At 50.7% G+C, this 15052-nt stretch overlaps 1 protein-coding gene across 8 annotated transcripts in view; it reads right to left on the bottom strand.

The window, feature by feature from the left end:
• PIGX (phosphatidylinositol glycan anchor biosynthesis class X) overlaps positions 1 to 15052 on the bottom strand; it is a 50254-nt gene that overhangs the window by 6729 nt on the left and 28473 nt on the right. For 3 of the 8 annotated variants that reach the window (XM_073576577.1, XM_073576576.1, XM_073576575.1), the window contains 2 exons: positions 8186 to 8243; positions 14 to 155 (listed from right to left, as the gene is read on the bottom strand). In XM_073576577.1, the coding sequence (XP_073432678.1) occupies positions 14 to 155; positions 8186 to 8243 (200 nt within the window). Of the gene's footprint in view, positions 1 to 13; positions 156 to 8185; positions 8244 to 8460; positions 8543 to 8861; positions 15045 to 15052 lie in introns of those variants that run through there. The other 5 variants (XR_012232442.1, XR_012232443.1, XM_073576579.1 and 2 more) reach the window with 4 other exon arrangements.

Genomic DNA, 15052 nt, shown 5'->3' with positions numbered 1-15052 from the left:
TCCAGGACCTCACCTCTGTCAGATTGTGCTGCCTCCGGGAGGAAAGCTGATAGGGATCCAGATATAGCCCTGATGGCAGTGTCTCTCGGAGCAATATGCTGCAGCCGGCCATCTGCTCTGCAGAGCTGGAAACCTGCACTCTGGTCACCACATCCCTAAATCCACCAGAACACAAGGATTATACACAGATATGTCCGGCCTCCATATCAGCATTTACACATTAAAGCCCCCGTCACACACAGCGAGATCGCTGATGTGTCACAAGTTTTGTGACGCAACAGCGATCTCAATAGCGATCTCGCTGTGTGACACTTACCAGTGACCAGCCCCCCTGTCGGGTATCGCTGATCGTGCTCGAAAGCCCTGGACATTCTTTTGATCGTTGGTCTCCCGCTGGCCAGCACGCATCGCTGCGTGTGGCAGGCGGGAGACCAGCGATCAGCGAGCTGGAATCCAAGGTAAACCACGGGTAACTAAGCGCACGCGCCGCTTAGTTACCCGCTGTGTACCTTGGATACCAACGTGCTCGCGCTGGGAGCTGGTATCCAAGGTACACAGCGGGTTTCTAAGCGCCGCAAGCACACTGGTATCTAAGGTACACAGCGGTTAACTAAGCGACGTGCGTCGCTTGTTACCCAAGTGTCGCTGGTCCTGATCGTTGGTGAAGCTGTTTGGCAGTTCACCAGCGATCATGTAGCGACACACCAGCGATCCTGACAAGGTCATATCGTTGTCGGGATCGCTGGTGCATCGCTATGTGTGACAGGGGCTTTAGGCACTAGTTACTAGATAGAAGGCGAACCCTGAACCTCATACAATTACACCCCTTAAATTCCGCCACGTCACGTCACCAGAATAATACTACTATTATATAACATCGAAATGCAAATACTGCTATCCCACCAAAGAGATATTATACACAGTGATGTCACCGTATAGTAACACAGTGGGTGCGGAAAGTATTCAGACCCCTTTATATTTTTAAATCTTTGTTTCATTGCAGCCATTTGGCAAATTCAAAAAAGTTCATTTTTTTCTCATTAATGTACACTCTGCACCCCATCTTGACTGAAAAAGAACAGAAATATGGAAATTTTTGCAAGTTTATTCAAAAAGAAAAACTGAAATATCACATGATCATAAGTATTCAGACCCTTTGCTCAGACACTCGTATTTAAGTCACATGCAGTCCATTTCCTTGTAATCCTCCTTGAGATGGTTCTACTCCTTCATTGGACTCCAGCTGTGTTTAGTTACACTGATAGGACTTGATTTGTAAAGGACACACCTGTCTATATAAGACCTCACAGCTCACAGTGCATGTCAGACCAAATGAGAATCATGAGGTCAAAGGAACTGGCCAAGGAGCTCAGAGACAGAATTGTGGCAAGGCACACATCTGGCCAAAGTTACCAAAAAATTTCTGCAGTACTCAAGGTTCCTGAGAGCACAGTGGCCTCCATAATCCTTACATGGAAGAAGTTTGGGACCACCAGAAGTCTTCCTAGACCGGGCCATCCAGCCAAACTGAGCAATCGTGGGAGAAGAGCCTTGGTGAGAGAGGTAAAGAAGAACCCCAAGATCACTGTGGCTGAGCTCCAGAGATGCAGTAGGGAGATGGGAGAAAGTTCCACAAAGTCAACTATCATTGCAGTCCTCCAGACCAGTCGGGCCTTTATGGCAGAGTGGCCCGATGGAATCCTCTCCTCAGTGCCAGACATATGAAAGCCCGCATAGAGTTTGCTAAAAAAACAAAAAAACACATGAAGGTCTCCCAGACTATGAGAAATAATATTCTCTGGTCTGATGAGACAAAGATAGAACTTTTTAGTGATAATTGCTGGTGGTTTGTGTGGAGAAACATGGATTTTTGTGAGTACTCACCGTAAAATCCTTTTCTCCGAGACGCTCATTGGGGGAACACAGATACTGTGGGTGTATGCTTCTGCCGTTAGGAGGCTGACACTAAGTGAAAAAAAGAGGTTAGCTCCACCTCCACAGTATACACCCTCGCCCCTATTGCGGACGGAAACCAGTTTGGTGCCAAAGCAGTAGGAGGACAACAAATCAGCCTTAATACAGGTACATATCAAAAAACACCACCCTTATCTCAAATTAGTAAATGCACATAAATTTAAACAAAACAAGAGCCAACTGGCTATTAGGTTGGGTGCTGTGTCCCCCAATGAGCGTCTCTGAGAAAAGGATTTTACGGTGAGTACTCACAAAAATCCATGTTTCTCCTTCGCCTCATTGGGGGACACAGATACTGTGGGACGTCCTAAAGCAGTCCCTGGGTGGGAGATTGACTCACCGATCCAAGCTATATGCCTCCTTTGTTTAAAAGGTGCGCCACCGCTGCTTGGAGAATCCTTCTACCCAGGCTCGCATCCGTCGAAGCCTGAGTATGACTATTACAATGTCTGGCAAATGTGTGCAGGCTGGACCAGGTTGCTGCTTTGCAAGCCTGTTCTGTCGAAGCCTGATGCCGAAGCGCCCAAGAGGCGCCCACTGCCCAAGTAGAGTCCGCTCTGATCCCTGCTGGAATCGGCGTGCCTCTAATGCAGTAGGACTCCTAAAAAGTCAAACAAAAAACCATCTGGCTATGGCCAATTTTGAGGCAGCAAGTCCCTTTCTGCGCCCTTCGGGGATCACGAACTTCGTGTTCGTCTGACGAAAGGGAGCCGTCCTCGACCCGTACCCCCGGAGGGCTCTTACCAGGTCTACCGTGTGACGAGCCTCTTCCACACGGTGCTGGACAAAATGAAGGCAAAACAACATCTTCATTAATGTGAAAAGAGGACACGACCTTCGGCAGAAAAGGAGGGGTTGGTCTGAGCACCCCTTATCCTTATGGAAAGTGAGGAATGGAGGTCGGCCGGATAGTGCCGTCAGCTCTGAAAACCCGCCTGACAAAAGTGATGGCCACTAGGAACGCCACTTTCCAGGAAAGGAACCTCAAAGAAACCTTCTGAGGCGGTCCCACAAAGGAGGTTCGTGCAGAACCCTTAGGACCAGATCAAGGTCCCAGGCATCCATAGGCGCCTTATAAGGAGGTACCAAGTGGGAGAGACCCTGGATGAAAGTCTTTACCTGTAACCTGGTAGCCATTCCGCACTAGACCAGGATGGATAAAGCCGATATTTGTCTCCTGAGGGAACTTGGGCCAGGCCCAAGTCTAGGCCCGACTGGAGAAAAATCAAGATGTTGGGGGATCGAGAATCTCAGCAGAGAAACACCTCGTCCTCGACGCCAAGCGAAGAACACCCTCCAGGTGTAGTGGTAAATTTGTGCTGAGGTCGACTTCCGGGCGCTAACTATAGTAGCGACCACCTTGCTCCCAAACCCTGCCTGGGTTAGAATCCAAGATTAACTGGCCATGCCGTCAAACACAGGCCCACTGAGCTTGAGTGGCAAATCAGCCCTTGAGAAAGTAGCTCTGGGCGCAAGGAACGTCGGCGAGCAGGTGCATTAGATCGGCGTACTACGCTCAATAGGACCAGTCTGGGGCTAGCCGGATCCCCTTCCCTCTTGATCCTTTTGATGACTCTCGGCAGTAGCGACACCGGGGGAAATAGATATGGGCGGCGACACTGGTTCCATGACAGAACCACTGCGTCCACCGATTGCCTGCGGATCCCTGGCCCGAGCGCCGCATGTGGGCCCTTGGCATTCATTCCGGAAGCCAACAGATCCACATCTGGTGTTCCCCGTAGTTAAAAAATCTGCTGGAATCCTCGGGATGTAGAGATCACTCTCAGGACACAGGATCCTGAGAAAGTCTGCCGCCAATTTTCCACGCCCGGGATGTGAGCTGCCGAGATCACCGAGTGGTTTGTCTGACCCACTGAAGAACGTGCCCCACCCCGCGCATGGTTGCTCTGCTGCAGGTGCACCCTTGATGGTCTATATAGACCACCGCTGTGGCTTTGTCCGATTGAATTCGGACAAGGCGGCCTGCTAGATGAAACTGTTGCAGAGCCAGCCAAATTGCCCGTATCTCGACTAGCTTGGTCGGGAGGAGAGCCTCCTGCGGGGACCACCGCCCCTGGGTCGTGTGGTGGAGAAAACTCTGCTCCCCAGTCGAGGAGACTGGCTTTGGTTGTCATCACCAACCAATGGTCTGGGCAAAAAGGGCTTCCCCTGGGACAGAGGGGGACTGGTTATCCACCATTCGAGCGACTCCCTGACTTGACAGGATCGCCGGCCCCGCTGAACGAACGTGAACGGAATTCTTGTCCCAAGGTGACAAGAGGGCGCGCTGCAGGGGGCGAAGATGGAACTGGCGAATGGTAACACTTCTATTGCTGCCACCATTTCTCTTAGAATCCTCATCCTGAACCAGATGGGAATGAGGGACTGGTTGGCGAAGTGTCCAGGATAGGGAGCGGCGAACGAAGGAGAGAGCGCTGATCCTGACACCTCACTTACTGAGCAAGAAGCTCTTTATGAGGCGATCCGTGGAATCCTTAATAGAGGAACCACTAGAAACGAAACCACATGGTTTTAGTGGCTAGACGCGACACCGGTGGAACCACCATCGGAGATTTCATCCATTTCTTACGGATGTCCGGCAAATGGATACCTTACTTCGAGTGCCTTTAGACCCGAGAAACCCCCATCGGGTCGTTCCCTGAGTCGCTGCACCATGTCCTCAAGCTCAGGATAAGAAGAACAAATTCTGTGCCCGCTTCATTCGCTTAAACGCCACCTTATGGCCTAAAAGCCGCGGTGGAACCATCCTCAATCCTCAAGGTCTGACTGACGGCTTCTATGAGCCTGTCCACTATCTCACATGACCCCGGAGCATCCAGGTCAAGGTGTCTGTCTGAGTCGACCTGAGGTCTGCTCGCTATCAACCACTAGTGATGGGGAGCGAGAAGCAGGACTTACAGATGCCACAGCACCGGATGGACTGGGCGATACCGCGAGGATTCCTTCAACCGGGTCTGCCTGAAGTACGAGCGGCCCCTGCAGGCCAAAGGCTCTAGTGAGGTGGAGGTCCCCTTTAAGGCCGATTAATCACTGTCCCTGCCCCTATCTGGGGCCTGACGGAACTCGATTGCCCTCGTACTGTGACAGAGATAGGGCCCACTCCGGGGGGCTTGTACATTGGTCACGTCGCAAGGGAGGGCTCCTGGGCGCGATCGGGCTCACAGGCTTAGCATAATTTTTGGCTCTGGCATGTGGCAAAAAAATTAACCCCTCCAGAAATGCTTGCGGCATAAGGGAACGCGATTTACCTTTTCCAATCATATTGCAGCCAGGCCTAAACCAAATAAGGGTTGAAGGGAGGAGGGGAAAAAAATGCCACCTTTAATCGTAGCGAGCCTCCAAGATCGGAGCCACACTTACCACGTGCTCCTGTCGCTGCCTCTGCGCTGCGCTGCCCCGCGCTCCTGTCCTCCGGGTAGGGCGGGCCATTCCTCTCCCAGCTATGGCCTACCTGCCATGAAGCCGGGGGCTCAATTTGTTCGGCGTCTGCCCTAACCAGGGGGCGGCGCCGGGAATGACGTCACGCCGGGGGCGGGACTTCCGCCCGTGGCCCAGTCACGGCCGAAGCCGCGGACTAAATTTTGCCTGCACGCCCGCCGTGGGAGGGGAGAAGGGGGGTGGGGCGGGCCGGCGGCCCGCAGGCTCCAGTTCCTGCCGCCGGAACCCGGCGCCCACGCCTGGCAGAAGGAGGGAGGAGAGAGGAGAGGGAAGGAGGATTGCCCTACACTTCCTAAGATGCCTGGAGCTTCCGGAACACTGCCGCAGACCCTCCCCAGCCCTTCATACCTGACTCCAGCTCTAACCTGTTGCCACCAGGTAGAGGGGATGGGGTTCGTTTCTGGACGGTGCAGGCACCCTAACTCCATCAAACCCCTTCAGGGGGTGAGGAGAGGGACCGTCCGCCACCTTGCAGCACCGCCGTCTAGCATTGGTGGAGCAGTGGGGGCCACACAGACTAGTCTTGTGCCTCTGTGCAAGCCCATGGTTTCAATACCTAGGGGTGGACAGGGCTAAGTCCGGCATCGTGTCCCACGTCGCGGAAGAGGATACGTGGAGGGACACTCGCACGTGCTCGCCCGTTGTTGGTTTGGGGAAATCGGACCCTTTCAATAGGATCCGTTGCCCCTGTCTCTTCTTCATAAAATAACAAACAAAAATAGACGTCTGGGGAAAAAAGCCCAGATATGTCCCTCGGTGCGGGAAAGGATACGTGGAGACGATACTCAATACGTGCTCGCCCGTTGTTGGTTTGGGGAGATCGGACCCTTTCAATAGGATCCATCGCCCCTGCCTTATCTTCATGGAAAAAAAGAAAGAGAAAAAAAAAAAAAGAAGTCTGGAGACAACCAGACACGTGTGCCTCCAAAGACACTAAGCAAAAAACTGGTTTCCGTCTGCAATAGGGGCGAGGGTGTATACTGCGGAGGAGGAGCTAACCTCTTTTTTTCACTTAGTGTCAGCCTCCTAACGGCAGAAGCATACACCCACAGTATCTGTGTCCCCCAATGAGGCGAAGGAGAAAACCAGGCGCTGCTCATCACCTGCCAATACAATCCCAACAGTGAAACATGGTGGTGGCAGCATCATGCTATGGGGTGTTTTTTAGCTGCAGGGACAGGACGACTGGTTGCAATTGAAGGAAACATGAATGTGGCCAAGTGTGACGCTTCAGGGGTTTTGGCAGCGTTCGAGAGTGGACCCTCTGGGTCGCGGAACTGAGGCCCCCGGGGCGAGCGCACCAGGTGGAACCGTCCCCTATACAGGGACCATTAGGGGCAGGCCCGCGGGGGATCAGACACCGCGACAGCTGGAACCAAGAGGGGCGGCTCGAAGGACTGGAGTGGCCACAGGCTGGACTGAGAGGCTGCACCGGAACCAAAGTACGGGGCTCCGTATGGAGAGGGCGAGGAGAGATACAGAGCAGTAGTACCAGAGGCAACGAGGACGACAGACAGAGAGCAGGCAGGGGAAGAGGACAGGGAACGGTCAGACACTAGAGGGTGGAACAGGAGCGGAGAACAGGTGAGCGAAGGCTACGGAACACGGACCAGGCAGGACGGAGGACAGGCAGAGAGACAGGGGAACAAGCAGTGGCAGAGACAGCAAGGCTGGGACAAGGGACAACCACAGGACAGAGGGAGAACCTATAGAGTAACTACAGGCGGCCAAATTAGTGCAAAGGACTCACACAATAACCAGGAGTCTTCCCCTTATGGGAGACACCTGATAAATTCCCTGCTGGCAGGCGATTGGCTGACCGCTAATCGGCCACCGCCCACCGCAGGGTTAAACAGCCCGACGGGTGCGCGCCCGCGCCCTAGTGTGCATGTGCGGGCGGGGAGCTGCGCGAGAGACAGGAGGAGAAGGTGCACGTGAGCAGGACGGAGGAGGGAGCACGCGACCAGCCGGGTAAGTGACTGCCGCGGGGGGACCCGGTGCAAGTGGGACGGCGGTGGGCACGGCCGCTGCTGTTACACCAAGTACAGAGATATCCTGGATGAAAACTTCTTCCACAGTCTTCTGGACCTCAGACTTGGCCGAAGGTTTACCTTCCAACAAGACAATGACCCTAAGCACACAGCTAAAATAACAAAGGAGTGACTTCAGAACAACTCTGTGACCATTCTTGACTGGCCCAGCCAGAGCCCTGACCTAAACCCTATTGAGCATCTCTGGAGAGACCTGAAAATGGCTGTCCACCAACGTTCACCATCCAATCTGACAGAACTGGAGAGGATCTGCAAGGAAGAATGGCAGAGGATCCCCAAAGCCAGGTGTGAAAAACTTGTTGCATCATTCCCAAGAAGACTCATGGCTGTGCTAGCTCAAAAGGGTGCGTCTACTCAATACTGAGCAAAGGGTCTGAATACTTATGACCATGTGATATTTCAGTTTTTCTTTTTGAATAAACTTGCAAAAATTTCTACATTTCTGTTTTTTTTCAGTCAAGATGGGGTGCAGAGTGTACATTAATGAGAAAAAAATGAACTTTTTTAATTTACCAAACGGCTGCAATGAAACAGAGTGAAAAATGTAAAGGGGTCTGAATACTTTCGCACCCACTGTATATTATACACAATGATGATACAGTACTGGGAGAATGTGAAAGGGTGAAGAAAAGGCTTCAGACAAGTTGCGCTTCAGGTCAAAATGTAAAAATCTCCGATAACCCATTAAAATTAATCTGTACCTGTGAAAACCATTTTTCAAGATCTCTCTCTTTACAGTGAGTTTGGGACAGAACGTTTCTGCAATTGAAAAACAAAGATAATAAAATATTAAATAAAAGACTACAGAAACTTGGCAGCAGGTAAAGCAATGATAGTCGGGCTATGCGCACACGACGTGTTCAGGCGGATTCCGGCAGAAATAGTGCCGCAACAGGGGTAAAAAATGAACGTGAAGTAACGCAATGTAATAATGACCTCGCTGTGTACACGTTCCACCCTACGTCACTGCTTTTACCTGCTCCAGGGTTCAGGAACATTGAGACAGCTATAAGGGTGACATGATCATACGTCAGACGGCAGATGTGGAAGCCCCCGCACTACATACAATGGGGAAAAAAGTATTTAGTCAGCCACCAATTGTGCAAGTTCTCCCACTTAAAAAGATGAGAGAGGCCTGTAATTGACATCATAGGTAGAACACAACTATGAGAGTCAGAATGAGAAAACAAATCCAGAAAATCACCTTGTCTGATTTGGCAAGTCTTATTTTGCAAATTATGGTGGAAAAATAAAAAAAAAAACGCAGCAAAAACGGCTAATGAAACGCTGCAGGAATTGAAAAAAATTCAGTGTGAACCTACCATTATAATATTTTTTTTCTATTTATTGCATATTAAAAAAAGCCGGATTACTTACCGGTAATGCTCTTTTAATGAGTCCACGACAGCACCCACTTGGAGAGAGGGATCCGCCCATAGGAACAGGAAACCTACAGAGATAAAAGAGGGCGGTCCGCCTCTCCCCCTCAATTGGATTTCAGAGTACCAGGAGGACCGCCAATTATTAGGCCATTATATTATCCAATATTCTAAATTTATTAACTTTACAACTAAGAAGGTGTATATACACAACATGTTAACTTCTAGGGAGGGTTAGTGAACGGGTGCTGTCGTGGACTCATTAAAAGAGCATTACCGGTAAGTAACCCGGCTTTTTACCCTTCGCCACGACAGCACCCACTTGGAGAGACTTTCAGAGACTTTCACCTGGGAGGGACCACCGTGCCGAGGACCGCTCTACCAAAGGCTAGGTCAGATGAGCATGATAAATCAAGCCTATAGTGATTATAAAAGGTAGAGGGTGTAGACCAGGTTGCCGCCTTACATACAGACTCGATTGCGACGTCTCCCCTCTCTGCCCAAGAGGAAGCCATAGCTCTGGCGGAATGTGCTCTGATACTCTCTGGAGGATTCTCATTGCTCTCGGAGTATGCCAGCCCAATCGCGTCTCTGATCCACCGAGACAGAGTACTGTAACTTCATATCCCTTCCTTTGGCCCTGGAAGGAAATAAACAGAGCCCTACTCTTCCTCCAGCTGCTAGACCTCTCAATGTATTGTAATACAGCTCTTCTAACGTCTAGTGTATGGAACTTTTCTTCCTCTGGAGTAGAAGGGTTACTAAAAAATGAAGGGAGGTGGATCTCTTGTGATCTATGAAACGTCCCTGCTACCTTTGGTAAGTATGAGGGGTCTGGTTTTAATATTAGCTGATCCTGGAATGTCAACAGAAAAGGGGGTTCTATTGAAAGTGCTTGTATGTCGCTAACTCTTCTGGCTGAGGTTAGTGCAACTAGAAGTACTGTTTTGAAGGATAGGTGTTTAAGGGATATTGAATCTAAAGGTTCAAAAGGAGGACGTGTTAGGGCCTCCAGAACCAGGTTTAAGTCCCAAGGAGGAACTCTAGGTATGTGCACCGGCACGCTCCGCTCACAGGCCGAGATGAATCTGTCTATCCATCTATTTCCTGCCACGTTATAACTATAGAGGGCTCCTAGAGCAGACACCTGGACTTTTAGTGTGTTAAAAGATAGTCCTAATTCCTTTCCTTTCTGTAGGAACTGTAGGATCGCTGTAATCGGAATTTCTCCAGAATCAGGGCCTGTGTGGGACTCTAGGAATGTTCTCCAAACTCTGGTGTAAATTTTTGTCGTTGTCACTTTCCGACTTTGTAGAAGTGTATTGACTAATCCCTCCGAGAATCCTCTTGATCTCAACATTTTCCTTTCAAGTTCCAGGCCGTCAAGTGGAGATTGTCCACTTGAGGATGGAAGAATGGCCCCTGTGAGAGGAGCCTGGGGGTTGAGGGAAGCACCCACGGGTCTGTCACTGAAATTGCTTGTAGGCACGAAAACCATGGCCTTCTGGGCCAGAATGGTGCTATTAAGATTATTCGTGCTTCCTCTGCTCTGATCTTCCTGATCACCTGCGGCAGTAGTATGATTGGTGGAAAAGCATATGCCAGTTTGAATTGCCACGGGGCCTGGAGGGCATCCAGAATTTCCGGATTGTCTGTCATGTTTAGAGAGGCGAACCTTCGCACTTGCCTGTTCTCTCTGGTGGCGAAGAGATCTATTTGGGGAAGACCCCATAGTGACACGATGCGTGTGAATATCCCCCGGCTTAGACACCACTCTCCTTGCCGCAGTGTATGGCGGCTTAGGAAATCTGCCTCCAAATTGTCTCTTCCCCTTATGTGGAGGGCTGAGAGAGACAAAAAATGTTTTTCTGCTAGGGATAAAATCCTTCTTGCGGAAGACATTAAGGTGACTGATCGAGTTCCGCCTTGTCTGTTCAGATATGCGACTACTGTGGTGTTGTCCGAAAGGATTCTCACGTTTTCCCGTTGCAACTATGGAAGAAAATGATATAATGCATGATAGACTGCCTTTAGCTCTTTTAAATTTGAGGAATCCTTATCTTCGCCTATATCCCATAGGCCTTGGGCAAAATTTTCCCCCATATGGGCTCCCCAACCTGTGGGGCTAGCGTCCGTGATAACTATACGGGAGGGTGTTATAACCCAAGGTACTCCTCCCGCTAGGTTTTCGTCCCTTAGCCACCACGCCAGGGAGGTTAGGACCTCCTGGGATAGCGTGATTTTCTTTGTTAGATTCCCTCGGTCACAGGACTCCTCTAAGAGAATTTGGTGTTGTAGCTCCCTCGTGTGGAACTGGGCCCACCAAACTGCCGGGATGCAGGCATTAAGGAATCCCAGGAGGGACATTGCTTCCCTCAAAGATAAGTGTGGCCGATCTATTGCTATCCTAACCTTCTTTTTAATTGCTGAAATTTTTACCTGTGGCAGCAGACATTTTTGGTATATGGAGTCTAGCTCGAGACCCAGGAAGGACTGAACCGACTGCGGCTTGATTCTGGACTTCTTGAAGTTTATTATCCACCCTAGGGCCTGTAGGGACAAGATTGTATCAGCAACTCGCTCATTACATTGCCGAATTGAATTCCCTACTATCAAGAAATCATCCAGATAGGGTACTATTAGTGTGTCCTTCTGGCGTAAAAAAGCCATCACTTCCAGCATCACCTTTGTAAATACTCGTGGTGCGATGGAAATGCCGAATGGCATGGCTGTGAACTGGAGATGCTGTATCTTGCCATCGAGGAGGACCGCCACTCTGAGGTATCTCTGATATCTGCAATGGATGGGAATGTGATAATAAGCATCCTTCAGATCCAAGCCTGCCATCATACAATTGGGAAAGAAGAACTTAATCGTGGATCTTATGGATTCCATCTTAAATTTATGATTTATTATAAACGAGTTTAATTTCTTCAAGTTGATTATCGTTCGGAATGATCCGTCTGGTTTAGATATCAAAAAGAGAGGGGAGTAAAATCCTCTCCCTTCCTGCCCTTTAGGTACATGGACCAAAACTTTTTTGTCCAGTAGGTTCCAAACCTCAGCCTCCAGGGCCTGCTGTTGGATTGGTGAGCTGAAGGATGTTATGATTAATGAATTACGGGGTACATGATGGAATTCTATCTTTAACCCTTCTTTAATAATGCCCCGAACCCAAGGGCTAGCGGTAATTTTCTCCCATTCTCGAAAAAAATTTTTTAGCCTTCCTCCTACTGGAGGGACTGGCTCCTAAGTTCCTGTCCCTGCGGAAGGAGGATCCCCTAAACATGGCACCTTTGCCCTTTCCTTCCTTTGTGGCCCAGCGGTTCTGATTTTCTGCTGGTCTTCCTCGACCAAATGGTCTTCTCCTAAACGCCCTCCTATAAAATGGGAGAGGAGGGTTAGGGAATCCTTTTTTCCTTTCCTTTGCCTTCGTAAGGATTTCATCTAAGGCTTTGCCAAATAAGAACTCACCCTCGCAAGGAATGGTACACAGCTTTGCTTTGGTCTGGGTGTCACCTCTCCAGCTTTTAAGCCATAGGCTACGTCTGGCGTTATTAGCCAACCCTGCTGTTCTGGCTGCCATGCGTAAGGAATCAGCCGAAGCATCTGCTATATATGCTGCCGCGCCACGGATTAGTGGTATGGCGGCTCGTAGCTTGTCTCTGGAGATCTTCTGGTCTATTTGCTGGTCTAGTTGATCGATCCAGACCAGCATAGAACGAGCTGTGCATGTACTAGCTATTGCCGGTTTAAACGTGCCGGTAGCCTCCCATGCTCTCTTCAATGAGGCGTCAACTTTGCGGTCAAGAGGGTCTTTTAGAACCCCTGTGTCCTCCACTGGTAAGACCGTTTGCTTTGAGGCGGAGGCTACTGCCGCATCCACCTTCGGGACCTTAACCCATGTCGACAATTCTTCGTCGCTAAAGGGGTACCTTCTCTTTGAGGTTGAGGGAAGATACCCTCTCTGGTCCTGTCTCTCCCATTCCTTCTTAACCAGAGCTTTTATCGCTGGAATAACTGGAAAAACTCTCCTCTTTCTGTCTGTCAGACCTGCAAACATAATTTCTTGAGTCGTTTGTGGCTCCTTTGTGTCTGTGCATCCCATTGTATTTCTCACGGATTTAACCAAATTATCCATATGGTCTAAAGGAAAACAGCAACGGCCCTCAATATCTGAGGATGATCCTGATGTGGATGCATCGGAACTATCTGAGGCTACTTCGCCTTCATCGGTGTCTACGGCCCCTGCTGGCTTAGTAGTTTCGATATTAGTAGGCCTGCTAGACTGGTTTAAGGCCTGTAGTTCTTCCCTAATTATGGCCCTTATATCTGCGGCTGATGTTGATGCCTGTTTTGCCGTTTCGTTAATGCACCTTTTGCACAGCCTTTTTGTGTAAGAGTCCGGTAGCGGACGTGTACACAGGGCACATTCTTTATTTTTTGATTTTTCCTTCCTCTTAGTCTGATATAGAGACATCATGACGGAGGGGTGAGAGAGAGAGACATATTATCAGCTTGATAGGCAGAGCGTCGTCCACTCACCCAGAGAAGCTGTAGGTACCGGCTCAGGAGGCTGAGAAGGAGGCTTGTTGGCGTGGCTTCTGTGGCTACGATCCGAGGAACCCCGTCTTGCGTGGTCCTTGGCTGCTGCTGCATCGCCTGCCTGGGGATGCGTGTCCTGCCTTGGTGAAGACATGATTGCACGCTGTCTCCCTCTGCCCCCGGCCTTTTGTAAGCCCCATCATACCTGGTACCTCCCCCTCCAGGTGCGCCTATTTGCGGCTCATTAGTATGCGCTTTCAGCGCTGACTTTAGCCGCCCGCGCTCTGCAGGATAAATCCCCCTTTTTTTTTTTCTCTTTCTTCTTCTGGAGGGGGCGGGGAGCGCCTCTACGTCTGTGGTGCCGCCCAGCCGCGCGTGCGCTGTGAGCCGAGGAACCTCCGGTAACCCAGAAGTTCCTCCTTACCACTTCCTGCTGCGCTGTATCTGCGTCCTCCTGGACGCTGAAGCCCCTTAGGAACGCCGGAGGCTGCCGCTTTCTCCGATTCCTGCGCCCCCACATGGACCGGAATGGATCCTCCCGCCGGTGCCATATCATTTTCAGAAGAACCCCGGTCGGCGCCACCCGGTACCGGTGTTTCTGCCGCATTCATCTATATCAGCCGAGGAGGGAGCCGGATTCCAGCACTCCCCCGCCGCTGCCTCCGGACCGGAACCCCTGCCGTTCTCGCAGACACTGCACAGGCGGTTCCTTGGCCCAGGTAAGCTGTAGCGTATCCTGCGGTTCCCCTTAGGAACAGGAAACCAACTGAGGGGGAGAGGCGGACCGCCCTCTTTTATCTCTGTAGGTTTCCTGTTCCTATGGGCGGATCCCTCTCTCCAAGTGGGTGCTGTCGTGGCGAAGAGTAAAAAATCACTGATGGTAGAAGCGGACACATAGACCAACCCCTGATGAAAATCGGTCTGGTTTTTTTTCACGCAAAACAAAACCAACCAGACATCTGATAAGACCTAATTTCAAGCTAACCCAAGCAGGAAGCCCCAATTTAGGAAGAGGCAAGAGCCCCTTAATAAATCTGGCGCATCTCGGGCTGTCAGCGCACCACAAAGCCAAATCTACAGCCACGTAGAATCGCACAGCTCCATTCAGTGTGTAGCAGACGGTGCCGGGTCCTGCAGATCAGCCCATGTTCTCTGGAGCAGGACTCGGCAGTGGCTGCTACACAGTGAATGGAGCTGTGCCGTACAGATCTATGCCATGTTTACCGTATTTTTCGCTTTAAAAGACGCACTTTTGTTCCCCCAAATTTTTGGGGGAAAGTGGGGGGTGCGTCTTATAAAGCGAATCTTTGTGCTGCTGTGCTATAGAGTGGGGGGGCGGCTCTGGCATGGAGTCAGGGGGCTGGGGTGGGCCGGATGGGGGCTGCAGAGACAGCGGGAGGTCCTGTGCTCCCGCTCATTAGGCTCATGTAATATTCACTGCCCCCGCTGTCCATCACCTCGGTGCTGAAACAGCGCCGAGTTGGTAGACAGGGGAGCGGTGCATATTACATGTGCCTGCACTCACCCCCAGTCACTATAGACACTTACCTATTGATGATCACTCCTGCTCCCAGATCCCCCGTTGCTTTCCTGTGTCCAGTCTGCTGTCATCCTCCTCCTGCAGGGCGAGCGGCAGCAGCAGCT

Source organism: Dendrobates tinctorius, unplaced genomic scaffold (assembly GCF_039654945.1).
Source record: "Dendrobates tinctorius isolate UK_male_01 unplaced genomic scaffold, ASM3965494v1 ptg000049l, whole genome shotgun sequence".
Lineage (NCBI taxonomy): Eukaryota > Metazoa > Chordata > Amphibia > Anura > Dendrobatidae > Dendrobates > Dendrobates tinctorius.
The sequence above is the reverse complement of the archived record's forward strand: the minus strand, read 5'-3'. Positions and strand labels throughout refer to the sequence as shown.